The 27,990-nt window shown below is 53.8% G+C and overlaps 1 protein-coding gene across 1 annotated transcript; it reads left to right on the forward strand.

The window, feature by feature from the left end:
* On the forward strand, window positions 1-27,989 carry MSI1 (musashi RNA binding protein 1). Its single transcript, XM_030939248.1, has 15 exons — window positions 1-123; window positions 283-323; window positions 885-966; window positions 1,066-1,150; window positions 4,420-4,461; window positions 6,033-6,125; window positions 10,117-10,165; window positions 11,285-11,367; window positions 12,169-12,286; window positions 15,472-15,552; window positions 17,580-17,636; window positions 21,480-21,548; window positions 22,673-22,860; window positions 23,368-23,430; window positions 26,209-27,989. The coding sequence occupies exons 1-14, from the start codon at window positions 65-67 to the stop codon at window positions 23,407-23,409; spliced, it is 1,089 nt and encodes a 362-aa protein (XP_030795108.1). The 5' UTR covers window positions 1-64; the 3' UTR covers window positions 23,410-23,430; window positions 26,209-27,989.
* Window position 27,990: the final 1 nt, after the last annotated feature.

Below are 27,990 nucleotides of genomic sequence, written 5' to 3' on the forward strand. Positions count from 1 at the left end.
CCCGCGCCGAGCGCCGCCGCCGCCGCCGCCGCCGCTCCGCTGCCCGCGCCGCCCGCGGCTCCCGATGGAGACTGACGCGCCCCAGCCCGGCCTCGCCTCCCCGGACTCGCCGCACGACCCCTGGTACGGCCCGGCCCGGCCTGCCTGGCCCGCTCCCGCCCCGGCCCCGCCAACATGGCCGATCCGGGTCGGGCCGGGCCTCCCCGGGGCCCGGGCCCGCGCCCCCTGCGCCCTGGCGCCCGGCGCTCACGCGGGCCCTTTGTGTCTCTCCTCCTCCCGCAGCAAGATGTTCATCGGGGGACTCAGTTGGCAGACTACGCAGGGTGAGCGAGCCCGGGAGCGCCCGCCGGTCCGGCAGGGCACCCCGGACCCCCCGGCGCCCCGGACCCGGACACCCCAGCCCAGCCCTGCGCCCTGCTGACCCCGGGCGCCCTCGCGCCCTCTTTCGCGCCCCGCCCGGAGACCCCGAGAGCGCCGGGCGATCCGCGAGCGCACCCGGCCCAGCGGGTGGAGGGGAGCAGATGAGGGGTTCAGGGGGTATCGGGGGGTGGGCTGGGCCCCCGGGACCCGCCGGCGGCAGCGCCAACTCCGCTCGCACCTGCGGCTCAAACTTTTGTGAGGCTGCTCCCGGAGCGGCGGGAACCCGGCCGGAGCCGTCCCCCCTCCAGCCCAGCTCGGCCCTCGGCTTCCCGGGGCCCCGGTGGGCGCCAGGAGGCTCAGCGGGAACGGGGCGAGGGCGGTGGGGGGGCGGCGACAGTGGAGAGCGCGCGGGCAGCTTGGCGCGGGGGCGGCCGGGCCGCTCCGGGGTCACCGGGGGCAAAGGACGGGGGAGGGGGGAAGGGCGCGGGGCCCGGGCTGGTCTGAAGGCGGGTGTGTGGTTACAGAAGGGCTGCGCGAATACTTCGGCCAGTTCGGGGAGGTGAAGGAGTGTCTGGTGATGCGGGACCCCCTGACCAAGAGATCCAGGTGAGCCCCTCACCCCCTCCTCCTGCTCCCGGCTCGCCCCCCTCCACCCGCCACTCACTGCCTTGTAACCATCTGCCTCTCCCTCACTACGGCGCGCAGGGGTTTCGGCTTCGTCACTTTCATGGACCAGGCGGGGGTGGATAAAGTGCTGGCGCAATCGCGGCACGAGCTCGACTCCAAAACAGTGAGTGGCCCTCGGGGCTTCGGGGGTCCTTTGGGAGAGGGAGGCTGCCGGAGGAGAGGGTCAGGACTCTCCCCAGGGGACAGCTGGACGGGGCCCGTGAGGAAGGAGGGAGTTTTTCTGAGTAAGAGGGCTGCCATGCTCTGAAACTTTGTCACTAGAGTTGGGGGGGAGAGGGAGGAGAAAAATCCCCGGCTTGCGATGAGATGCTACATCCCCCCTCCCCTAGTCCTGGTGAGGGGAGAGGCAGCCGCCACCCTCTCCCTAGAAGTACTAATCATGATGCCTCAGAGCAGAGATTGGGGTGGGGCTAGGTCCCTCCCCCAGCCCAAATTGGGTGAGTCAGGGTAGCAGTGACCCACCCGGTGGCTTCTGTGAACTCTAACTAGTATTTGGCTCAGCGACACCCCCTCTTCATCCAGACCAATGGCAAAGCATCCCTTGAAGCCCCCTCCCTTCCTCCTTCCCTCCTCCCCCGACTTTTGGTCAATGAGCTCCTTGCTTTGTGTGGAAGACAGGGACCTGCTTTGCCCACGGAGGGGATTTATGAGAAGGGCTCTAGCTTGCCTGGAAACGACCCTTTGGAAAACTAGATCGTAGGAGAAGCTGCTTGGTTGGCATTCAAACTCCTGGAACATTTTGCTGTTGTCCCACAGCTCCTTCGTGCCTTAGACCCTGCAGGGGGCGCTGGCTCCAGGGCAGATGGAAAAGGAGAAAAGTCAGAGGAGGGGGTTACCCCATCTGATGGGGGTGTCTGTCTGCCAGGGTCAGGGATAGTGTGGATCTCTTCTCTCCATGCTCCCTGGCTGTCCCCCAGCCCTGGGCCTCTCTGCTTGGGTGCTTGGGTCAGTACCTGGCTCCTGTTTACCTGCAACAATAGCTGCTTGTGCCCAAGAATTTGTCAAATTACCGCCTGTCCCCAGCTCCTGTTATCTCTGCCCAGTGGCTCCCGCTCCCGTTCGCAGTAATGAGCAAATGAGGCCAGGCCTCAACTTTGCCGGCTCTGAAAGGATCTTCTTGGCGCAGCCTGAGTGACCCAAGCCTGGAAATGGAGAGACAGTGGCCTATTGTTTTTGGTGATTATCTGCCATCAAGCTGCCTGTTCTGCTACCATCCCCTGTCCTCAGAATGCACTGATGGCTTCTGCAGTGCTGAGGAAGCTGAGATTTAGGGGCTGGGGGATGGAGGAGTGGAAGATTGATAAAGGGGAAGAGAATGAGGGAGGAAGGAGGGTGAGATGACTATCCTTAGGGGATGCGGCCGAAAAGAGCCAGGGCTTTGTCTGTGTTTGGCGTCCTCCAGCCTGGGAAAGGGGGTGGGAGGGAGGTTTACTGTGGGGAGTCTATTTTGAGTTCTGACTTTCACCTTTTATTTACTTGTTGGGTTTTATTTATGTTGCCAGCTGTGAGTCACAGTGGAGGTGGGGTGTGTCAGGGATGGGGTGTGCATGGGTCTGTGGGAACATGGCTTGGGTACCGTCTCCCCATCGGGGTCTGTGTAGGGGGACTGTGTGTGGTGCGCTGGTGGCTGGGGCGGCTGCTTCTGGGAGAAACAGAAGGATGGACATGTCCGTGGAGGTGTGGAATTGAAACTTCAGGCGGGAGAAATGGGCAGTTATGATTTTTCCCCGGAGCCCAGTGGGACTTGGCAGGAGAGGAGCCATTGCCCTAGTGTGGATTTTGGAGGTTCCATCTCTGTGGACAGATTCCAGTGGGGGAGCCTGTAGGAGGCTAGTTCCTGGTCTGTGCCATTCAGAGAGAAGCCAGAGCCAGCTGCCTAGAACGAGGCTGAGTTTTGAACACAAGGAACTTTGGGAAAAGATAGATCTTCCCTGCGATTGGCTGGTGAACTTATGAATGACGTCCACCCATGTGGGTGGCAAAAAGCTCTGGCCTGACCTGGCCCCGTAGGCCCTGCATGGATCACAGCGTCTCATGCCCTGTCTTTTGCTGTTTGTCATACAGCTATAGTACCCAGGAGTACACCCAGATGCATCTTGATTTTTCCCTCTAGTTGTTCACAGCCAAGGGCAAAGGTGGCCTGCTGGTAATAGCACCTTTGTTTGTGCAATGAAGGGCAGTTCACAAAGGGCCGCTTTCACCCGCGTTATCTCATCTGATTCCCCACAGCTGCCCCTGGGAAAAGCGGGTGTGATTGTCCCCACTTTGCAGATGAAGGAACTGAGGCTCAGAGAGTTCGAGTGCATTACCAAGAACTTGTCCATGGTCTCACAGGCTTGGCAAGAGGCCCAGAGTTTCTAAGTTCAAGTCCCATGCCCTTTCACGTCACCGAAGACTGCACTCTGCCTTGCCCCAAGCCCAGCTGCATTATCAGGGAGCTATTTGCTCACAGCCTCAAGGAGAGCTGTTTGATGTTGATAGTACCGGGAAAACAGAACTGAGCCTACTCCTGATGGTTATGAACTCTCATCTTGTGGCCTTTTGCAGACAGAGTATTCCCATTTGCAGGGTTTCCGAAGCATGAATTGCATACCTTACCCAGATAGGTCATCTGTGGGAAGTCAGTTACGCAAGGAAGGCCCTCGATTTACCTGATACTTGAAGGAATAAGATGGCTTACATTTTTTTGTTTTTGTTTTTGCTGTGAGCTAGACACCATGCCAAGAGCTTTGTATGCATTATCTCCAATAATCTGCTGATGACCCTTTGAGGTGGGTGTTATTATTTGCCCATTTTGCAGGTGAACTTGACCCTGACGTTCAAAGAGGGGAAATAACCTGTCCATGGTCTCACAGCTGGGCAGCAGTGCAAATGGGATTTGAAGGCAGCAGTGGGACGTTAGGGTCTAAATGCTTAACTGGCTGGGCGTGGTGGCTCATGCCTGTAATCCCAGCACTTTGGAAGGCTGAGGCGGGTGGCTCACCTGAGGTCAGGAGTTTGAAACCAGCCTGGCCAACATGGTGAAACCCCATCTCCACTAAAAATTCCAAAATTAGCTGGGTGTGGTGTTGCGCACCTGTAATCCCAGCTACTAGGGAGGCTGAGGCAGGAGAATCACTTGAACCTAGGATGCAGAAGTTGCAGTGAGCTGAGATCGTGCCACTGCACTCCAGCTTGGGTGACAGAGTGAGACTCTGTCTGAAAAAAATAAAAATAAATGCTTAACCACTATTCTCTCCTCCTAGAAGCTTTTGTGATTTCTGTCACCTTTGTGTCCTGGGAGGAGAGAGGTCCTGAGGGCTGAAGGCTGTGTGGTGACTCTTCTAAAAATGCGATAACCAAGACCCCTTCTACCTCTCCCTTTTCTTGTAGATTGACCCCAAGGTGGCCTTTCCTCGGCGAGCACAGCCCAAGGTAGGTGTGTCTATGTCTGGGAGGAACTCTCTTACTGCGGGCAATGCTGAGCAGTGATTTTCCCAGTATTTCCTGCTCTGGAAGATGCTTCTGGAACCTCTGCTTGGAGTGTTTGTGGAATGGGCTGGGCTGGGAAAAGGGAATTCTTGACGTCCTTGCCCTGTGGCCTGAAGACACTACACGTCTTTCCATGTGAGCTCTGGGGTGGACTGGAGAGGGGCTTGCGTGTGTTGGGAGAAAGGGGAGCTACTCAGAGGATTCATCGTCCTGTATTTGAAGCCAGTAGAGTTTAGAGCCAGAGTCTAATTCCAACATCATAGACCACAGCCTTGATGCCCAGGCCTCTGAAAGTGAAATACAGGACAGACTTAGACCCTAAGGCTGCCCTACATTCAGGCTAGGAAGCTACCCTTGGATCCCCCCAGTCACCCTTTGCAGAGGCAGAGGGGACCACGGACTCTGTCACCTGTTGTCTTTCAGTTTAGATGTCTATGGCTGCTTTCTTAATGCTCTCTTACCCTGCTGCTCTGGCGAGTTCTCCGGGTGAGAGGGGCAAGGTGTGCAGAAAATGGATTTCTGAGCAGTTGAGCGATACAACACTCAAAAAACTTTTGGTGCAGGGCAGGGGCCTAACAGTCTATTCCAGGCCTCAGGGCAACTAGTCAGGTCTTCCTCGGGAAGCAATTGAACATAAGAGGACAGGAGGAAAGACTGATTGCAGAACACGGGGTCAGGACCCCTGAGTTTACTGACTTCTCATGGGTCCTAGGACGAGGTCCCTCTCCAGGAGAGCTCACTTTCCTCCTTTGCCAGGTGGAACTAGAGCTCTTTAAGATTCCGGGCCAGTGAATTCCATCAAGGCCCCCAGCTCCTGCCAGGGCTGAAGGAGAGGAAGAGTTTTGGGAGACAGGAAAGGGGCATCTCTGGAAGGGTCCAGTAGAGGGCCTGAAAGCAATTATGGAGCAGGTATTCGAAGGAAGCCGCACCAGGGAGCACATGGTCGGAATTGGGTTAATTCCATTAAGCAGTTTGGTGACAGAAGGTGCTTTAGTGTTAGGATGGGGCTGGGAATTGCTGCGGATTAGCCATGCGCTCCTGGGGTAATTAGGACCATGTGTTCTTCCTAAAACAGGGCTGGGGCCACGGGGCTGCCAGAGGTTGTGTTGGGAGGAGGCTGATGAGGAAAATGTCGGCATTGAGTTCAGGGAGACTGTGATGGACCTTGGGGGTCTCCTAGGAGGGCCGGTGGGGTCTTAGAGTGAGGCTGTGGATCTGAGTCACCAGCCCGCCCCCTTCCCTGTGTTAGTCCTCAGGGAAGGCATTTTCTGGACATAGTCCCTAGGGAGGGAGGCAGGAAGGAGGCACACTCGAGCCAGCCAGGGTGTGGGTGCACAGCTGCCCATAACAGGCCTAGAGGCGGGGGTCCAAGAGGGAGCTTGGGGGGGCCTTTCAAGAGGCTGGGGCCACAGAGAGCTTGTCAGCTGGCATCCTGGCAGGGGGGCTCGAGCCCCTGCTGGTGGCGGTAGGCCACAGGACTCAGATGCCCACTTTCTCATTCCCTCCCCTAACAGATGGTGACTCGAACGAAGAAGATCTTTGTGGGGGGGCTGTCGGTGAACACCACGGTGGAGGACGTGAAGCAATATTTTGAGCAGTTTGGGAAGGTGGGTTTAAACTGGGGGCGCTCACTGCTGGGGCTGTGAACATGCTGTAGAATGGGGCACTAGCAAGCCGAATTCAGCCAGGTCATTCAATTCCTGCAGAAGATGAGAGCGGGGCTGGATCCTGCTGTGGGGGGAGACTGGGCCAATCCACCTTGCAGCCTCCTGGCTCATCTGTGATCCTCAGACTCAGGACATGCCTAGGGACAGAGAAGCCACACAGTAGCTGGCCCTGTTGTTGCCCTTCCACTGTATTTTTCTCTTATCTTCATTCTCACAAGGGAGGTAGTGCTCCCCGCAGCCCGTTCAATCAAGTCACCCCGTGGCCCCCTCGGAGTTTGCACCTGTCCAGGCCACGGGCTATTGAACCTTTCCCCACTCCTTCCGGGCGAGGATGATAAGGAGGCAATAAATATGACTCCCAATTGCACTCGGCACCCTATTTGCACAGGTGGGGAGCTTGGAGCAGGAGCTGGGGGGCTGCTGGTCCCCTGGGTATTGGGAGAAACTGATGAGAGCACCCCCCCCAATTCCTGATCAGGCCCGGAGGATTGACTGTGAGCTCTGAGGGGCATGGAGCTTTAATTTCTGGGCCTCTGAAGAGGTAGATGTTATGGTGACATCTGACAATAGGGTGTCCTCTGAAAGGTAGACAATGTGAACTTTGGGGTCCCATGGGGAGATGGCAGAGAGGGGCCTAGATTTGAAGTCTAGGAGGGAAAGAGGGTTGTTTTGCTTGGGGCCGGGGTCCCCGGTCTTTCTTCTTTTAGGTGAGACAGGCGAGAGGCTGGGTCTCTACTTTCCCATCAAGACACTTCGAGTCACCCCCAGGCAAGCGAAGGGGGACATGGCCTGGGAAATGGGCCTGGGATTGTGTGTGTGTGGCGGGGAGGTGTCCCCTGGCCAGCTGAGGCTGGTGGTGTGGGGGACCAGAGGCCTTGGCTTTCGTGCCTCGGTGGGCACCTGGGTCCGGGATGGAGGGCAGGTCGGGCGGGCCTGGGCCCCAGAGGGTAGGGCGCTCCTGGGAAGCAGCAGGCCCGGCTCGGCTGCGGCGGGGTGTCTTTGTGTCTGAGCGCCGAGCATTAGAGCTCGCACTAATCTGATCCAGCAGCTGTGATTGGAGGCCGCCTGCCCCCGGGGCCGGCGTTGCCATGGCAACCGGGCCCCAGGAGAAGCCGTCAGCGGCCGCGTCTTTTGTTCGGGCCTAAATCGGCGTTGGCATGTGAAACCGGCCCGGGGAGGCCAGGGGGAGCCGGAGAATAGGCTGCCAGGGAGCGAGGGGGACAGCCGGGAATGCCAAGGGCCCCGCGGCGGGGGGCCCCCCGCCCGGATCGAGGGGCCGCCGCCGAGGGGGGAACAATGGTCAGCCGCCATGGCTGCCACTCAGGCTTAGCGGCCGCCGAACTTGGCGGCTCGGCTCCCACTGGTCAGCAGGCCTCGGCCGCCTCCCCTCCCCCCGCCCGATCCCCCCTGCCCTCGGGTTCCCATGGAGACCAAAGCCTATTAAGGACACTGGGCCGAGAGCCTCCCTCCCCTCAGCTGGCCCCAGGAGGGGACACTGGTGGGGGTAACCTGGACCCCCAGCCATCTTCCTTGCCCCCTGCCCTGGCCTCAACCCCACTGTCCCACTAGGGGCCTCTCCAGCCAAGGCCCAGGTTGAAGGCTGTAGTGGGGCCAGGGATGGTGTCCTTCCTTGCAGGGTTGGGTGGAGGAAGACGGGAAAGGTTGTGGATTTGGTCTGAATCCATCTGTGGGTCAGGCAGGGAATCGGAGCTGTAGGATTAGGGGGGAGGGTGTGGCCGGTTCATTCATTCATTCATTGATTCATTCAAAAAATGATTGAGCCCCAGTCAAGGTGCTCAGTAGGATGGTGGTCATGGCCCTAAATGACACAGACGCTGTCCTCATGTAACCTTCAAGCCAGTAGTATCTGGCTGCTCTCTCTCCAGCTTTGCCATGCTCCCCCATGTAACTATGGGCAAGTCCCTCCCTTGTAAAGATAACAATAATAGCTGTTATTTATTAAGCACTTACTGTATCCCGGGTGCTGTGAGTTAAGAGTATTACATGCACTATCTCACAAAATCCTCCCATAGCCATGCTCGGTGGTGTGCACCTGTAGTCCCAGCTACCAAGGAGGGTGAGATGGGAGGATTGCTTGAGCCTAGGAGTTCAAGACTAGCCTGGGCAATATAGCGAGAACCCATTTCCAAAAAAAGTGTCTTTCATTTAACTTCAACCTGTAAGATAGACACTGTTATGCCTATTTCACAGATGAGGAGCCAAAGCCAGAGAGACATCAAGTCACCTGCCCAAGGTTACCCAACCAGCAAATGCAGGATCCGGGATTCCAACTCAGGCCCATCCTACCCAAAGCCTATGCTTTGATCACAATCCTTCTTTCTGGGTTTCTGTTTCTCATTGGTTAAGCAAGGGGTGGGGAAGATGTGCTGAACCTGAAATGACTGTCCCATTCAGGTGGTCTGGCTGATTTGGGATTGGGACTCAGAGTGGTCCATAGGGTGGGAGTGAGAGTGACACTCTGCTGCATGGGCCTCAGTGCAGGCAGCTCTTTGAGAAGAGAGATGTCATGAGATTCTCCAGGGATCTTGTTGCTCCTGGCTCAGTGGGGTCCTGGTTCTCCTAGCGGGAGTCAGAGGCCCACTGTAGCTTGATGGCTAAGGAGAGCTGGAGGATCACTGTAGTTCAGGGTCTTTAATGAGGCAGGGGAGGGCCTTTAGAAGCTGGATGATGGGGTTGGGCACAGTGGCTCACACCTGTAATCCCAACACTTTGGGAGGCTGAGGCGGGTGGATCACTTGAGGCCAGGAGTTCGAGACCAGCCTGGCCAACACGGTGAAACCCCATCTCTACTGAAATACAAAAATTAGCCGGGGTGGTGGCATGCACCTGTAATCCCAGCTACTCGGGAGGCTGAGGCAGGATAATTGCTTAAACCTGGGAGGCGGGGGCTGTAGTGAGCCGAGATCACGCGACAGAACTCCAGCCTGGATGATAGAGCGAGACTCTGTCTCCAAAAAGGAGAAGGTGGATGATGGGCCTGGAAGTAGAGGGAAGGAGAGTAGGGAAGAGGCTGGTTACCCATGGCTTGATGGCTTGAGAAAAGTTTTTTTTTTTTTTCATCCTTTGGATGTCTGGTCATTTGGGGGAGGGTCGGGGCCTGGAGTAGGATTGGGTTGGGTATCAGAGGCAGCCCCTGATTTATACCAAAAGTGACTTAGACCTTAGCTAAGAAAGAGGGCAAGGAGGAGGCACCAGATGCAGGCAAAAGGAAGGTGGCACCAAGGCCTTTGGTGACCGTGTATCCAAGGGGTACCTAGAGGAAGTAATGAGAGTGGACTGGGGTCCAAGAGAGGATGGATGATGTAGACCCTCCTCCTTCCCCAGTCTCCTTCCCCTCCCCCAGTCAGTGGGAGGCAAAGCAGCCCAGGCCCTGAACTCTACTTGCTTTAATTACAGCCTCTAGCAAAAGGAAACCTCAATTAGAGGAAAAGATCTGTAGCCGGAGAGGGGAGTCCAGTCTGGTTGCTGTCCTCCTGGCCTTTTACAGAAGGGATGAGACTTTTGCTTCCCCATCTTGTCATTGTCCTGCCTCCCATATTTCCTTCTCTAGCATCTTCTCTGTGCGTCCCCAGCTTGGTCAAGGTCTTGCTGTATGATCTTGGGCAGGCAACTTCACCTCTCTGAGCCTATTTTCTTATCAACACCATGGGGATCTTACCATGCAGAGAATGTTGGGAGGACGATGGAGCTTAATAAATGCAGGCTGGTCCATTGAGATGATGGTGATTGAAAAGGGGGTGCTATGGCATTCAGTGGGGTTGCAGAAGGAAAGTTGTCCCCTGGGCAGGAAAGAGGTTTAAGGTCAAGCCTGGAGTGGGCAAGAGGGCAGTGGGTTGCTGAGGCCCTGTTCCTTGGTGGTGGTGGGTTCTGCTGGTATCCGCTGGGTCTTCCATGGCAGGCTGTGTTTCAGGTGGATGACGCCATGCTGATGTTTGACAAAACCACCAACCGGCACCGAGGTGAGTGTGGCCCCCTCCCCCTTCCCAGGCTGGGCCCCGTGGTCAGCCAGGGGGCTGCAGGTCACAGCTGCCCTTTCATCTCGCCTCCTGACATCCTATCCCCCAGGATCTGCGTCCTCTCCCGGGCCTGGCCTTACAGAAGGCTTTTGTCCCGCCATTTCCTGTGCTAGAAACTTGCCGAATTGCAGACACACGAGAGGAACAGAGGAGTACCTCCCTAGCCCCTGCAACCCACTGAGCCTCCTACCCCCACCCTAGTGGTGTCTGCCTCTGCCCAGGCTTACCTTGTCCCTGGTAACCAGAGCTTAGGCCAGGCCGCCCAGGGTCAGGCTGACTCCACAGCCCCGGGCAGTCACCTCCTGCCCAGCCCCCAGCCCCCAGCCCCGTTGCCTCTGAACCTGTGAGAGTCTGGGCCACACCGTGTGTACCGCCTGGCTGTTTTCTCCCGAGGGCCTTACCTTCTGAGAAATCCCTTTCCAGCCCCTGGGGCACACTCAGGAGGAGACGGGGTTGTTTCTCCAGTTGTTTCAGGACTTTTAGTCCATTTTGGGAGTGGGGTATGTGCTGTGTGTGTGTGTGTGTGTATTTGTATCTGTGCAAAAGGGGGTATCTGTGCCTAAATATCTGTGTATATCTGGTATGTCAGGGTAACTGCACGTGTAGAGCAGCCCTGAGAGTGTGTGTGATACGCAGGTATCTAGGTGTGTGCATGTGTGAATGTGTGTACGTCTATGTACATTTGTATGTTTGGACATGTACACCTTTGTGTAAGTTTAAATGAGTGTGCGCGTGTGTTCTTTCTCCCCTCTTTGGAAACACCTGAGGACAAGAAAAAGCATGTTGAGTGTATTCTCATCACAGCTCTACCACTTTCTAACTTGCTGTGTCACCTTGGGCAAGTTACTTCACTTATCTGAGCCTTATTTTCCTCATCTGTAATCTGGGACTTGAAACCCTGTCTCAGTGGGTGGTTGAGAGGATTCCAGGCTGTGAGCAGAGCCTTTCATTAACTCTCACTTGCCAGAGAGAGAGGAGCGGGGATATTGGTATGACCTGGGGTTGGGTTTTGACCCTGCGCTCTGGTTCTGACCTTGCCTTTATGCTTTGTCCAACCTCTAGGGTTCGGGTTTGTCACGTTTGAGAGTGAGGACATTGTGGAGAAAGTGTGTGAAATTCATTTTCATGAAATCAACAACAAAATGGTGAGTTGGGGCCGGGTGCAGTGGCTCATGCCCGTAAGCCCAGCACTTTGGGGAGGCTGAAGTGGGCAGATGACTTGAGGTCAGGGGTTCGAGGCTAGACTGGCCAACACAGTGAAACCCTGTCTCTAACAAAAATACAAAAATAAGCCAGGTGTGGTCGTGCGCGCCTGTAATCCCAGCTACTCGGGAGGCTGAGGCAGGAGAATCGCTTGAACCCAGGAGGTGGAGGTTGCAGTGAGCTGAGATTGTGCCACTGCACTCCGGCTTGGGCAACAGAGTGAGTGAGACTCTGTCTCAAATAAAACAAAACAAAACAAAACAAAACAAAAGCAAAAACATGGTGAGTTGGGATTGGATGGAGCACAGGTACAGAGAAGACTGGGGCTCCTTGGGGGGCCTGCCAGGGAAGCTTTGAAGTTCTAAAGGGAGGCAGAGGGGCTCAGAGTGAGTGGAGGCAGAGCCAGTTCTCCCACCCCCTGAAAACCTAGACAGGAAGGCAGTGTCACACGGTAGTTACTTGGGCAGATGACTTCCCTTCTCTGAGCCTCAGTTTCCACATCTGTCAAATGGGAGTAGAAAAGCTCCTCCATCATAGTATTGGTGTAAGCATTCATTGAACGATTGCATGCAAAGCTGTTGACACACTCCCTAGCATATAGTGAGTGATCCATCAGTGGTAACCATGAAATTGTTTTCAGGTGGACAGTGAAATTAATAAAATTTAATATAGACTTTCCAGGGAAGAAGAGGGCTAACGACGCTAGCTCTATGGGAAAGACTAACTGCCAGGTCTCATTGCAGGTGGAATGTAAGAAAGCTCAGCCAAAGGAGGTGATGTCGCCGACGGGCTCAGCCCGGGGGAGGTCTCGAGTCATGCCCTACGGAATGGACGCCTTCATGCTGGGCATCGGCATGCTGGGTATGCGCGAGCCTGCGCCTGCAGCTTCTTTCTGTCGGAACTGCTCCCAGGGCTAGCAGGGGCTGTGTGGGTGTTGCACCTCCTCTGTGGTCTGCCCTCCTCCTGTCTGAGTCATTGGGCAGGAGTAGGGACTAGGGATCTGTCTCATCTGGCAGTCCTACCCAAGGTGGGGTGGTTTGGTTGGGGGGTGCTGCCCTCTGGTGGTAGCCAGCAGAAAGGTCCAACCATATTAATTGGTCCTGTCAATCTGTCCGTTCTCTCTTCCGTCCATCCCTCCATCTGTCCTTTCCTCCATCCATTCATCCATCCAGTACACAGTTATTGAGCAACTCTATATGCCAGACATCATGCCAGGAATTGCAACAATGACTTTCCTTGGAGTTTTACAATCTGGCAGGGAAAAGAAGTAAGAAGATACATAGATTTCAGATGCAGAAGTGTAGGGTGCGGAGAGTGTGGTCACAGGGAACTTGACCACGACCTGGAGAAGTGGGAAAAGAAATTACATTTAAGTTGAGTCTGCGGGTGGAGTAGGAGCCATTGATGGGGAGGCTGGAGAGACGGGAAGGGGAAAAGTGTTCCAGGCCTTTGGAGGGGCAAAAGGAAGGCTGCCTGGTGATATTCAAGTGATATTTATTGAGCAACTTCTGAGAAGTGGAGCCTGCTCTCATGGGGCTTCCCTTCAAGTGGGAGACAGGAGTAAATGGGCACTGCCTCTACAGAGTGACTGGAGGCTGTGGGAGGCCCAAGGAGGCACCTAAACCCACCTGGAGGTTGGGGAGACTTCCTGGAGGAGGTGAAGGCTGCCATGAGCCTTGAAAGCTGAGCAGGAGTCAGCTGTGCTTTGGGTCCAAGACTGAGGATGGTAAATCTGAGTTTGGCCCCCAGGAAGCTCAGAGGCTCCCTGGGGAGATGAGATGTGTACACACAGAAAGAGAACAGTACAAGGGGGTCTTTATGCCAGGCCTGGGGGGAGGGGCGCACAGAGAGGTGCTCTGGGAATTCAGAGGAGGGGGCACAGCATGGGCTAGAGGGTCAGAAGTGGAAGAGGCGAGCAGCCTCCAAATAGGGCACAGTCTTCCTTGAAGTTTTCCTTTTTTCTTTAACATGTTATTTGTAAGTAATCCCAAACTCAGGAGCTGCAAAAATAAAACAGTACAAAGAACATCCGTATACCGTTATCAGATTCACCTGTTCTTAACATTTTGCCCCCATTTTGCTTGATCAGTTTTACTCTATGTGTAGATATGTGTGTGTGTGTGTGTTTGCAAATATGTATGTATACATATACACACACACACACTTGTAATTTTTCACTGAATCATTTGATGGTTAGTTACATGCATTGTGGCCCTTTACCCTTGGATGCTTCCTAAGATTAGGGATATTCTTTCATGTAACCACAGTGTAGTTATCAACTTCCTAAGTTTATAATTGATACAATATTTTTATCTAATCTACTTTCTATTTTCCAGTTGTATCAATTGACCCAATAATGCTCTTTCTTTGTTTGTTTGTTTTTGGTAGAGACAGAGTCTCACTATGTTGCCCAGGCTGGTCTCAAACTCCTGGCCTCAAGCAATCCTCTCGCCTCAGGCTCCCAAAGTGTTGTGGTGGTAGGCATGAGCCACTATGCCCAGCCAGACCCAGTAATGCTCTTTATAGAATACTTTTGTCCTTTAGAACAAGATCCAGGCTACAATCAGGTATTGTAGTTGGTTGTCCTGTCTCTTTCACCTTGTTTTATTTAGAACATTGAGAAAGTTTTCTTCTGAGGTGATTCATGAGCTGTTTTCACCCTTCATTTAAAAAGTGGAAAAAGGTCAGGCACCGTGGCTCATGCCTGTAATCCCAGTACTTTGGGAGGCTGAGGTAGGCGGATCACCTGAGGTCGGGAGTTCAATACCAGCCTGACCAACATGGAGAAACCCCGTCTCTACTAAAAATACAAAATTAGCTGGAGGTGGTGGCGCATGCCTGTAATCCCAGCTGCTCGGGAGGCTGAGGCGGGAGAATCGCTTGAACCCGGGAGGCGTAGGTTGCCGTGAGCCGAGATGGCGCCATTGCACTCCAGCCTGGAGAACAAGAGCGAAACTCCATCTCAAAAAAAAAAAAAAAAGTGGAAAAAGAAAGAAAGAAATTATCTAACAAATAGTGAAATCGGTGGTTAAGAGGCTTGGAGCCAGTCAGATCTGAATTTGAATCTTAATTGCACCATTATTGCTAACTATTTGATTTTTCTTTGAGAAGACAGAAAATCAGCACTTAAAGAAATTATGGGTACTTTCTGGCCAGGTGTGGTGGCTCATGCTTGTAATTCCAGACCAAGGCAGGAGGATCACTTGAGGCTAGGAACTCGAGACCAGCCTGGGAAACATAGCAAGACCCCATCTCTACAAAAAAAATTTAAAAATTAGCCAGGCATGGTAGCACACACCTTGTAGTCGCAGCTACTGGGGAGGCTGAGATAGGAGAATCACTTGAGCTCAGAAGTTTGAGGCTGCAGTGACCTATGATTGCACCACTCTGCACTCCAGCCTGGGCAAAAGAGCAAGATCCTGTCTCTAAAAAAGAAAAAAGAAAAAAAATCATGATATAAGTTCAGATAATGATCATCAGTACCAAGAAAAACCAAGGTAACGTGATAGAGATTGTAGCTGATGGGAAGGAGGAGGCCTATGGGAAGATGTTTCGGAGTCTTGTACAATGAAAGGGACTCAGGCATGCAGTCATCTGGAAAGAGAACTCCAGGCAAAGGCACCGGCATGTGCAAAGGCCCTGAGGTGGGAATGAGCTTGGCAAAGCTGAAAAACAGCAAGGAAGCCAGTGTGGCTGGAGCAGAGGGAGGGAGGGGCAGCGTGCAGGAGACGAGGACAGGAGGGAAGCAGGAGCCAGAGCTCAAAGAGCATTGGATTATTCTGAGCCAAACAGTGTCACCTTTCAGAGCCTCAGTTTTCTGTCTGTAAAATGGGGTGCCTAACAGTACCTACCTCTAAGGCAAGTTTAACGGGATAATAGTGTGCAGTGTGCTCAGCACAGGGCTTGGCATGAAGAAGGTATTTGGAGGGTACAGCTATTATTCATGATACAGGAAGGTGAGGGGACATGAATGGCTCAGGTCCTTCTCCTTGAGCAGGATCCGCCCTGTGGATGAGACATCTGACACTGCCCCCTTACCCCATCAGGTTACCCAGGTTTCCAAGCCACAACCTACGCCAGCCGGAGTTATACAGGTCTCGCCCCTGGCTACACCTACCAGTTCCCCGGTAAGTCCTGCTTGGTAACCCTCTGCTGCCAGCATGCCCCTGGTTCCCGGGCAGTCTGACTTCTCAGGGTGGTGTCTGGGGGTGCATGGCTGGGGGTCTGCCTGCTGGAGGCTTGGAAGGAAGGGCATGTCTGAGGAAAGAGGGCCTCTCCCCACCCATCCCACCTCCAACCCCTCCCCAGAAGGTGGGGACAGGGGATCCCAGCGTGACCCTGCATGGCACCGTTTTCCCCCAGGCCATCCTCTGCCTGCCTCCTGCCTGTCTCTCCTCCCCACCCAACTCCGGGGTTGCCACTTCCACCAGAGAAGGCATTGGGCTTGTAGTGGGCGCCTCTCCGAGGGCCATTGTTGATTGCATCATCACGGACACCTATAATGGCCAGGCTGTAGGCTGAACTCTTTCAAGTCCAGTCAAGGTATTATGCTGAGACCCTAAATGCTGAAAACCAATTGAAAAGCATTCTCATCACCACGCTCATTTGTAAGCCAACATAAAGATAACACTAGACCTGAAAGTAAATGTCAGGAAGCCCAGCAAAGTTCTGGACTTCCCCATGATGACTGTTCAATACAGTTTTCTTTGAAATAAGAAATACCGAACTTTTGCAAGGCTATATATTTATTTATTTATTTATTTATTTACTTGGGGGTCTTATTTATTTGGAGGGCCCCTAAGCACTTACCTCCTCTGCCTCAGGGCTGTTCAGCTTGGAGAACTTTGTGTATGGGATGTTGCCTAATTCTCTCAATAACCTCATGGGGGAAGGATGCTTATCCTCATTTTAGAGATGAGGACATAGACTCAGAGAGGAAGAATGACAAACTAAGATGAGCCAACTAGGAAGTGGCAGAGCTGGGACTCGAACCCAAGCCTGACCTGTTCTACCTATTCTAGGGTCATCACTTTTCATCAAGCTGCCTTCCCCCCAACACACACAGACACACACACACACACACACACACACACACATACACACACACAGATACATACACACACACACACACACACAGACACACACACACACACACACAGATACATACACACACACACACACACACACACACACACGAGAAGAGGATTCTGGGAGATGTTTTTGGTAACAGTCAATTCTAAGCCTTTTAGAGACACCCGAGGCTGGACATGGTGACTCATGCCTGTAATCCCAGCACTTTGAGAGCCTGAGATGGGAGGATGGCTTGAGCCCATGAGTTTGAGATCAGCCTGGGCAACATAGTGAGGCCTTGTCTCTACAAAAAATTTAAAAGTTAGCCAGGCATGATGTTGTGCACCTGTGGTCCCAGCTACTAAGGAGGCTGAGGTGGAAGGATCGCTTGAGCCCAGGAGGTTGAGTGTGTAGTGAGCTGTGTTCAGCCACTGCACTCCAGCCTGGGCAGCAGAGCGAGACCCTGTCTTTTTTTTTTTTTTTTTTTTTTTAAAGGGCCGGGCGTGGTGGCTCGTGCCTGTAATCCCAGCACATTGGGAGGCCGAGGCGAGTGGATCATGAGGTCAGGAGATTGAGACCATCCCGGTTAACACGGTGAAACCCCGTCTCTACTAAAAATACAAAAACTAGCCGGGCGAGGTGGCGGCGCCTGTAGTCCCAGCTACTCAGGAGGCTGAGGCAGGAGAATGGTGTAAACCCGGGAGGCGGAGCTTGCAGTGAGCAGAGATAGCGCCACTGTACTCCACCCTGGGCGACAGAGCAAGACTCCGTCTCAAAAAAAAAAAAAAGAAAAAGAAAAAGAAAAGAAGGAAACAAACAACTGGAATCGTACCTCCAGCCTTGCCCTGTGCCCAGGGTATAGGTGGCAACTCTGCTCTGTCTCTCTCTCTCTCTCTCTCCTCTATGTCTGTCTTCTTGCCCTCCCCTGCCTTCTGGGAACTGTGCGCTCCCCCTCCCCAGCTCTTGGGTCCTGTGCATGGCCTGTCTCCTCACCCAGTGTCCCTGTCGGTGCATTTGTCCTCCCTGGGCCACGTCCAAGGGGCCTCCCCTGCTTCTTCCTAAGCTGTTTTACGTTTCATTTTAGAATTCCGTGTAGAGCGGACCCCTCTCCCGAGCGCCCCAGTCCTCCCCGAGCTTACAGGTCAGTCGCTCGGATTTTGTATACCTCTCAGGCCACGTGGGGAGAAAGAGAAGGGGCCCAGGGAGCTTCCTGGGGAAAGCTAACGGAATCCTTTTCTCCTGCCCGCCAGCCCTCTGGCTGTAGGGACACAGCAGCCTGTGCCTGGGCACTGGCCAGTCTGGGCGGCTACATGGCCCTTAAGGGTGGGGCATAGGGCCAAGCCAAGCAGATGGAGGCAAAGTCACTCATTCATCCATTTGGCAAATATTTATCTAGCACCTTCCTTGTGCCAGCTCCATGGAGGCTCTGGGATCCCGCAGTGAACAAGCCAGGGTCTCAAACTGATTGCAAAGTGGGCCGGGTGGGGACGTCTGCACTCCGGCATGGGCATACCTGCCCTCGGTGCCAGCCAGCTCTTGCCGGGAGGGGATACAGACTCACTGTGCTCAGATCTCATGTTTTTCCAGAGATGCCAGAAACCTGGCTTTTGCTTTCGTATGAATTTGTCCATTATTTTTCAATGTTGGCAACAGATTCTAAATGTTGACAACACTGTGAGCCAAATGAAATATTGCCAAGGGCCGAATCCAGCCTTTTGGTGACTTCTGGACCAGTGGGGTGAAGGTGACAGGGGGCCGGTTCCCTGACTGGAACCTTCACTTGAGCCAGCCAGCTCAGCTGCAGGGCCGGCCTTGAGCCGAGGAGACTGCGAGCACATGGGGTGGGCTGCACGGGGTTTCTCTGTCCAACCTGCTTCTCCCCCACCCCACCCCCAGACTCTCCCCTCAACCTGGCCATGTGTGGAAGATGTGAGCATGGACCTTGCTTTAGATAAGACCTTCCTTCCAAGGAGTGCTCAGGGTTCCCCCAAAATAGGAGAGAGGAAGAGAAACCTGGAGTGAAGGAAGGGGTGGGAGGAGAACCCTAGAGATGCAAGTGACAGAGCCTCTTCCCTGAAAAGAGGGAGAGTTTGGCCAGTAGTTGTGGGGGTAGAAGGCTGGAAGGAGGTCCTTGTTACTCATTTAAGGACTATGTGTTCTGGGTCTGGTGGCTCATGCCTGTAATCCTAGCACTTTGAGAGGCCAAAGCAGGAGTATCCCTTGAAGCCAGGAGTTCAAGACTAGCCTGGGCAACATTGTGAAACCCCATCTCTACTAAAAAAAAAAAAAATTGAAAACTAGCCAGGTGTGGTGGTGGTGCATGGCTGTGGTCCCAGCTACTTGGGAGACTGAGGAAGGAGGATCGTATGAGCCCAAGAGGTGAAAGCTGCAGTGAGCCATGATTGCATCACTGCACTCCAGCCTGGGCAACAGAGCGCCATGTGTTAGGGACCTACTGTGCACAGGATGCTCTCCCAGACCCTGGGGACAGAGCAGGCATAAGACAGAGGCAGGCCCTGATCTCACAGAACTTGCAATTTAGAAAGGGGAGCAAATACTTATTATATAAATAAGTCATTCTTTACAGTGTGGTAAGGGCATGCTAGGGTTGACTCTTCTGACTTTATGGAAATGCCTAAATGAGCCAAACAACAGACCTCAGAGCCCAGTCCCTGGCCTTAAAGAAATGACAGAAGAAATGTCTCTAAAAAGATATCTTGGCAGGCAAGGGAGTAGGGTCAAGGATCAACAGTGCTTGGGCACCTGGGATCTGAACTTTTCTCTAACCTTGGAGAAAAGGAGATTTGGGTGGTTTTTTCATGCATTCAATAAATATTAATTGTACCAGACACCACTCCAGGCACTGGGGACACAACAGTGAATGAGACGGACAAGGTTCCTGCCTTCCTGGAACTGAAATTCCAGAGGAAGGAGACAGCAGTAAACAAGTAAACAGGCCAGGCATGGTGGCTCATGCGTGTAATCCCAGCACTTTGGGAGGCTATAGCAGGTGCATCACTTGAAGTCAGGAGTTCAAAACCAGCCTGGCCAACATGGTGAAACCCCGTCTCTACTAAAAATACAAAAAAATTAATTGGGCGTGGTAGTGCATGCCTGTAATCCCAGCACTTTGGGAACCTGAGGCAGGCAGATCACCTGAGGTCAGGAGTTTGAGACCAGCCTGGCCAACATGGTGAAACCCCCATCTCTACTAAAAATCCAAAAAAAAAAAAAAAAAAAATTAGCAGGCATGATGGTGCATGCCTGTAGTCCCAGCTACTTAGGAGACTGAGCCAGGAGAGTCACTTGAATCCAGGAGGCAGAGGTTGCAGTGAGCCGAGATCATGCCACTGCACACCAGACTGGGCAACAGAGCTAGACTCTGTCTAAAAAAAAAATCAAGTAAAACAAGAAAGGCTTACCTGAGTATCCCCAAAGCAAATAAGATATTTTTGGGCTGGGTGCTGTGGCTCAGGCTTGTAATCCCAACACTTTGAGAGACCAACACAGGAGGAGTTGGGAGGCGAACACAGGAGGACAGCTTGAGGCCCAGACCAGCCTGGGCAACATACCAAGACCCTATATTTTATTTTATTTTATTTTATTTTTGAGATGAAGTTGTGTACTTGTTGCCCAGGCTGGAGTGCAATGGCACCATCTTGGCTCACCGCAACCTCTACCTTCCAGGTTCAAGCGATTCTCCTGTCTCAGCCTCCCAAGTAGCTAGGATTACAGGCATGAGCCACCACGCCCAGCTAATTTTTTTTTTTTCCTGTTTTTTTTTTAGTAGGGACAGGGTTTCTCCATGTTGGTCAGGCTGGACTTGAACTCCCGACCTCAGGTGATCCGCCTGCCTCGGCCTCCCAAAGTGCTGGGATCACAGGCATGAGCCACCGCACCTGGCCTTTCCAAGACCCTATCTTTACAAAAAAATTAATTTAAAAAATGTATTTTTGGAGGGTGAGAAGTTCCATAAGGAAATTAAAGCAGGGAAATGTGCTAAGGCATTAGGGTTAGGGACAAAGGGCCACCTGAGTGGGGGTATTCAGGGAAAACTTCTTAGAGGAGGTGGCATCTGAGTGAGAAGGAGCTCACGGTATGAAGTTTTTAGGAAAGATTCACAGTAGGAGGTGCTCACCTCTCAGCCCCGGGGAGCTCCAGGCTCAGGCCATTCAAGCCACTAGGTGTTTTAAGCAGAGGCCCTTTCTACTCCTTCAGCAGTTATTAAACACCTGCAGTGTACAAGGCAAGGTGCTAGGTGCTGCAGAGGTGAAGATGAAGGCAGACAGCAAACAAGGGGATAGGTGCCTGTGTCTGAAGAGATGATGGCAAACAAAGAGGCTGAGGGGATTTGGGGGAGGCAGTGGTCATTTCTGGGTGGTCAGGGAGGCACTTGGGGTGCTCTCAGGGGACAGGGGCAAGGGAGCAGGACAGGCAGCAGAGGGTGGGGTGCAAAGCTGTGGCTTCAGTGGGAGCCCAGCCCCAGCCTGACCCCTGGGGTGCTCTACCTGGGAGCAGCAGGCCTGAGGGCCTGTCCCATGTGTCATCTATCACTAGCTGTTGTGGGCTGTGAAGAAGGATGTGAACTCCCAGACACCTCTAGGCCAAGTGGCCCCTGTTTTGCCAAGGGCACCCTGGAGAAGGGGGCAGTTGTGGGCAACCTTCACAGCTGCTCAGGGTTGGGGGCCCTGCCTCCACCCTCCGTGAGCTTTGGGTTGTTGGAGCATGTGCCCCCAGTCCAGGGCAGAAATTGAGGCTCAGCTACTCACTGGGAAGCTGTGCTCTCTCCCACCTTTTTCCATCCATGCCACGAGTCAGGACACAGATGGTGTCCCAAGGTAGCCTTTTCTGCCTTGACCCTGGGGCTACATGGACCCCTGTGAGGTAAGGCCAGGCTGGAGAGGCTCTGGCTAGAAGGTAGGGACCTCCTTCACCCACCTCTGCCCCCACCGCCATGCTCATGTGCCCATCCCTTTCTTTTCAGCCATTCCTCTCACTGCCTACGGACCAATGGCGGCGGCAGCGGCGGCGGCGGCTGTGGTTCGAGGGACAGGTGAGCTCTTCTGGGGTGCAGGAAGAGAGATGAGGCAGCACAGGAAGCAGAGAAGTCCAAGGGAGGGGAGGTGGCCACTGCCACCCCTTTGCAGAGGGACACTTGTTCGTTTACTCAAGTATCAACTGATTACCTGCTCTGTGCTGGGTATCGTGCCAGCATGGGCGAGCCAGCCAGCAGCAAGACTGGCAGGGTCGGCTGGGCGAGGTGGCTCCTGCCTATAATCCTAGCACTTTGGGAGGCTGAGGTGGGCAGATCACCTGAGGTCAGGAGTTCCAGAGCAGCCTGGCCAACATGGTGAGACCCTGTCTCTACCAAAACTATAAAAATTAGCCGGGCGTGGTGGTGCACACCTGTAATCCCAGCTACTCGGGAGGCCAAGGCAGGAGAATCGCTTGAACCTGGGAGGTGGAGGTTGCAGTGAGCTGAGATCACGTCACCGCACTCCAGCCTGGGCAACAGAGTGAGACTCCATCTGTCTCAAAAGGGAAAAAAAAAAAAAGACTGACAGGGTCTCTGCCTTCCAGGGCTTGCAGCCTGGTAGTGGCATCAGGTATTAAAAAGGCAATAATGCTGATGGCTGATGCTGCTGCACTAGGGGGTGTCCGGTACCAGAGAAGCTCCCAGCTGGGTCCTCTAGGAAAGGCCAGGGAAGCCTTCCAAGAGGAAGCACCCCTTAACTTCGCATTCAAAGGCAAAGAGGAGGAAAAGTGTTTCTAGTTGAGGGAATAGCACATACAAAGGCTTGGAGGCCAGTGGGTGTGGAGAGTGCAGAAGTAGGGAGTGGAGAAAGGAGGCAGAAGGAGCCCGGGTACTGGGGAGACAATGGAAATTGCAAGTAGCAGAGGGACGCGGGTCAGGGTTTAGAACATGCATTCAGCTGCCAGGTGGGGTGAAGTTGGGAAGGGGCTCAGGAGAGGAGGCTGCTGAGTGGTCAGATGAGATGATGGGGGTCAGGGCTGGGGTGACTGGGTGGATGGGCGTGGGGAGATCTCCAGGAGGTGGGCCCACAGGACTTTCTGAAATGTGGGGGTCCAGGTCAGGGTGGGTGGGACAGGCTTGAGGGGTGCCGCGGGGTGGCAGAGAGCACCGGGGCTATCACCGTCTTCTTTCTGGGTTGCCAGGCTCTCACCCCTGGACGATGGCTCCCCCTCCAGGTTCGACTCCCAGCCGCACAGGGGGCTTCCTGGGGACCACCAGCCCCGGCCCCATGGCTGAGCTCTACGGGGCGGCCAACCAGGACTCGGGGGTCAGCAGTTACATCAGCGCCGCCAGCCCCGCCCCCAGCACCGGCTTCGGCCACAGTCTTGGGGTGAGTGGCCAGGCCTGGTGGCCTCCACCTCACCCCCCACACCTTGAGAGACCCCCAAGTTGGGGAAGGGAGAGACCTTCTTTGTCTTTGGGGGCAAAAGGAGGGTGAGGGAGGATGAATGGAGAAAGAGTCACTAAGGAAGAACAGTGGGGGTTATCATTCATTCAGTGGACACTTAGCTATCGCCTCTGAATGCCAGGCATAGTGGGCTCTAGGTGAAAATGAGACACATGGCATCTCTGCTCGCATGGAGGTTCGATTCCAGCCCGGGGTGCCCTGGTTTTATCCAGGGTACTGGTTTGTGCAGATTCCCTGGCCCTTTGTTGGAGAATCTTTGAGCAGACCTGAAGTGGGGGGCCATCCGGGCAGGCAGACCTGCAGTGGGGGGCGATCCGGGCAGGTAGAGAGGGGTCTGCACCTCACCTCAGATGTCCTGCAGAGAGAGAAGGAGCCCCGATCTTCCTCTACTTTCCCAGGAATCTAGGAGTCAAATGCTTTCCTTTTCAGGGCCCTTTGATTGCCACAGCCTTCACCAATGGGTACCACTGAAGCAGGGGACGGTGGCAGGAGGTGAGGATGTGGGGGGGAGGTGGGGACAGGTGGTGGGGTGGCACTGGGGAAGCCTGTCCTGGGCCGTCGAATCTGGGACACAGACCCCATCCCTGCCCTCAAGAATCACAGTCCCAGGGGAGACAGATCTTTATACCAGCTGTGGTCAATAAACATGAAAAGCTGCTCACCCTACTCCATTGAAACAGAAATCAAAGCAACAGTAAGGCTTCACCTCCCACTATCAAGTTGGCAAAGATTATTATTATTGAGACAAGATTTCGTTCTGTCACCCAGACCTCCTGGGCTCAAGGGATTCTCCCACCTCAGACTCCTCCCAAGTAGCTGGGACTGCAGGCACACGCCACCATGCCTGGCTAATTTTTTTACTTTTTTTGTAGAGACAAGGTTTCACTGTGTTGCCCAGGCTAGTCTCAAATTCCTGGGCTCAAGGGATCCTCCTGCCCTGGTCTCCCAAAGTGCTGGGATTACAGGTGTGAGCCACCAGGGTAGGCCACAAAGATTTTTTAAGATCTTTTATTATTTTTTATTTTATTTTTTTAGATGGAGTCTCGCTCTGTCGCCCAGGCTGGAGTGCAGTGGCGCAGTCTTGGCTCACTGCAAACTCGTCCCCTGGGTTCAAGCAATTCTCATGTCTCAGCTTCCCGAGTAGCTGGGACTACAGGCATGCGCTACCACGCCTGGCTAATTTTGGTATTTTTTTGGTTTAGTAGAGGCAGGTTTTGCCATGTTGGCCAGGCTGGTCTCAAACTCCTGGCCTCAAGTGATCCATCTGCCTCGGCCTCCCAAAGTGCTGGGATTACAGGGGTAAGCCACCGTGCCTGGCCCTATTATTATTATTATTTTTAATAGAGATGGGGTCTCACTGTCACCCAGGCTGGAGTGCAGTGTGCAGTCACAGGTCGCCGCAGCCTGGAACTCCTAGGCTCAAGCCATCCTCCACCTCAGCCTCCCAAGTAGCTGGGACCACAGGAGCAAGCCACCATGCCTGGCTAAGATTTTTTAAAAATTTTTTTGTAGAGATGGGGGGTCTCATTATGTGGCCCAGGTTGGTCTTGAACTCCTGGCTCAAACGATCCTCCTCTGCCTCGGCCTTCCAAAGTGCTGGGATTACAGGCATGAGCCACTGGGCCCAGCCACAAAGATTTTTTAAGATGAACACTGCCCAGCATTGATAAAGATACGGGAGAAACAAGTAAGTACAGTGGCTCAGGGGTTCCCGGCACAGTCTGGCAATGTTTGTCCCTGTTTCAAACATTCATGCCCTTACACCCAACAATTCCACTTCTAGGCATTTATTTTTAAAACTGCAAATAACTGAAATATCCATCAAAAGGAGAGTGGTTAAACAAATTAGTGTATGTGTATAGTGGTATAGTACACAGCTATCAAAACAGGATACCTTGACCAGGTGCGGTGGCTCACGCCTATAATCCCAGCACTTTCGGGGGCCGAGGCAGGCGGATCACCTGAGGTCAGGAGTTCTAGACCAGCCTGGCCAACATGGTAAAACCCCATCTCTACTAAAAATACAAAACTTGGCTGGTGTGGTGGTGTGCACCTGTAATCCCAGCTACTCGGGAGGCTGAGGGACAAGAATTGCTTGGACCAGAAAGCAAAGGCTGCAGTGTGCCGAGATCAGGCCACTGCACTCCAGCCTGGGCAACAGAGCAAGACTCCACCTCAACAAACAAACCAAAAAGCAACAGGATACCTTGACTTGTGGGACTGTGTACACGGCCATCACAGTGTCTATCCAGATGGCGGGAGACTGTGAGCCCATGATATTCTGTGCATTCACCCATTCATTTATGAGCCCTATTCCAGGAAAGAGGGATGAACAAGACGGACAAAGTCTTCTCTCATTTCACAGGACAAAAATCAAGTGAACATATGAGATAATTCCAGATTGTGCATCACAGGGCTATTTTAGATGTGGGGTTCAGAGAAGGTATCTCTGAGAAGGTGACATTTGAATAAATCCAGCCATTCAAAATCTGGGGAAAGAGCCATCCAACCAGGGAACAGAAAGTGCAAAGTCTGGCTGGGTGCAGTGGCTCACATTCGTAATCCCAGATCTTTAGGAGGCCAAGGCTGGAGGATGGCTTGAGACCAAGAGTTCAAGACCAGCCTGGGCAATATAGTGAATCCCCATCTCTGCTACAACAACAAAAATGAGCAGGGTGTGTTTGCCTTCCCCTGGTGTCCCAGATATTACCTGTAATCCCAGATTCTCAGGAGGCTGAGGCAGGAGGATTACTTGAGCCTAGGAGGTTGAGGCTGCAGTGAACTATGATCACTGCCACTGCACTCCAGCCTGGGCAACAGAGCTGGACCCTGTCTCTAAAAAAATAAGTAATAAGGCCGGGCGCAGTGGCTCAAGCCTGTAATCCCAGCACTTTGGGAGGCCGAGACGGGTGGATCACGAGGTCAGGAGATCGAGATCATCCTGGCTAACCCAGTGAAACCCCGTCTCTACTAAAAAATACAAAAAAACTAGCCGGGCGAGGTGGCGGGCGCCTGTAGTCCCAGCTACTCGGGAGGCTGAGGCAGGAGAATGGCTTAAACCCGGGAGGCGGAGCTTGCAGTGAGCTGAGATCCGGCCACTGCACTCCAGCCTGGGCGACAGAGCGCCAGACTCCGTCTCAAAAATAAATAAATAAATAAATAATAAATAAATAAGAAGAAAGTGGATAGTTAATGAACAAATCTGGGAGAGGACTGGGGAGGGCTGCGTGTGCCCCAGGAGCCCCCATAATCTCCCGGCTGTGTTCCCAGCGCCCCAGCCTGCAGCTGACTGAGGACCACGAGTGAGCCAGCGAGGGGGCGGGAGACCTCAGCCGCAGCCGCCGCCCCCTCCCCCGCAGCGACTCGGACCCGCTACTGCCTGCCCCCCACTCCCCGGGCCCGGCCCCTGCCCTGCTACCCCCGACAGAGTCTGGCTCCCCTACTAACGTCCCCCTCTTCGCCCTTGCCCCCATCCCCACCCGCCCCTCTCCCGGCCCTGCTTTTATTTATTTTGGATTAGCCGGTTGCCCACCCCAGCCCTCTGGTCCCTCCCTCCCTGCCGCGCCCCCCTAGGACCAGCCCCTCCCCAGAAGGCTTTTGGATTTGTGCATAGCTAGAGTGAAGGCGGAGGGAGCCTGCTACAGGCCGCAGCCCCAACCCCTGTTTTTTATTCTGATTTCCCCTCCTTTACTCTTTCCTTTTTTTTTTTTTCTTTTTTTTTTTTTAAGAAACCGTTTTTAAACTATTTCTAGGTTTGTGAATGTGAAGCCCCAGGCCGCAGGGGGCAAGGGGCCAGGTGCCCCCCACCAGCTGAGAACAAAGTGTCTATCTGGGTTGTGGGCCCCTGGCTGCCTCCTTCCAGCCCTGGAGAGGAGGGCAGGGCTGCAGGGAGGCCAGGCCGAGCCCCTGGAACCATCCCGTCCTGTATCATATGTAAATACTGTGAGGTGATGTGCCCACCCCTCTCTAAGGCCCCTCGGGGGTGAGGGGCTCCCCCCTCCCCTGTTTCTGTCCCCTCAGACACCGTTACTGTAAGCTTGCAGCCCTCAGCTGTGGCCACGGCAGGCCCGCTCTCTCAGGCCCTCTGGGTCAAGGCCTTGGTTGGACCTGCCCACCCCGAAAACCCAGTGTGAGGGCAAAGGGCGCGGGAAGAGCAGGGCTTGCCCGGAGACACTGCTGGACGGGAATTAACTCTCCAAAGGTCTCCCCTGCCCCCTGCCTAGGTTGAGTCTTCATGGTTTCTGCTCAGTCTGTCCCCTCTTCCTCCTCGACCCCTGCAATGAGTGGGCACCAGGGGACGCTCTGGCAAGGGCAGACCCCAGGGGAAAGCAAAGGGCGTCTCAGGGAACCCCCACATTTTCTCACTGAAGTTTCCCACCAGGATGACCCCACAGCCAGAGTCCCTTGGCAGCCCCTCACCCCAGAGCCCCCTTCCAAGGAAAAAGAGATGTTCAGGGCATTGGACCTTCATGAACAGTGGCCTGGCTGGTGTGGCAGGGCCAAGGCCCACCCACTGCCATCCCCCTTCTGTGTGTCCCTATCCCCCAGTTCTGAGGCCCAGGGCCTGAGCTCTCTTCCCCAGCATCGCCCCCACCCGGAAACCCCGCCTTTGGAGAGTTAATTGTCTGTGTGAGGTGCTTAACCTACCAGCCCTGAGAACACAAAGCAATAATCTTTGTTACTGAGATGCGCGGCTGTTCGTGTTTTGGTTTTTTTTTTTTTTTTAATGTTTCCTAATAAAAGAGAAGCTGCATTTTATTGGTTTTTATTTTTAATTTTCTACACGTTTGAGCTGAGTCCTGAGACACTTAGCTTCCCTCTCCCCGATCTCCGTACCCTTCCACCCCACTGGGCCCAACCATGGGCTCAGGACCCTGGAATTCCGTTTTCTGATTTGTTTGGGGATTTTTTTTTTTTTTTTTAAGATGTTACATGGTGTTTCGAAGCCAGCAAGTTACCACCCTCCGGTGTCTCTTCTCTCCACATCTGTAACTTCTTTTTCCAGGTTTTATTTTCAGTTTTAAATTCCTAATAAATTATTTGAAAACGTTG

Source organism: Rhinopithecus roxellana, chromosome 10, assembly GCF_007565055.1.
Source record: "Rhinopithecus roxellana isolate Shanxi Qingling chromosome 10, ASM756505v1, whole genome shotgun sequence".
Lineage (NCBI taxonomy): Eukaryota > Metazoa > Chordata > Mammalia > Primates > Cercopithecidae > Rhinopithecus > Rhinopithecus roxellana.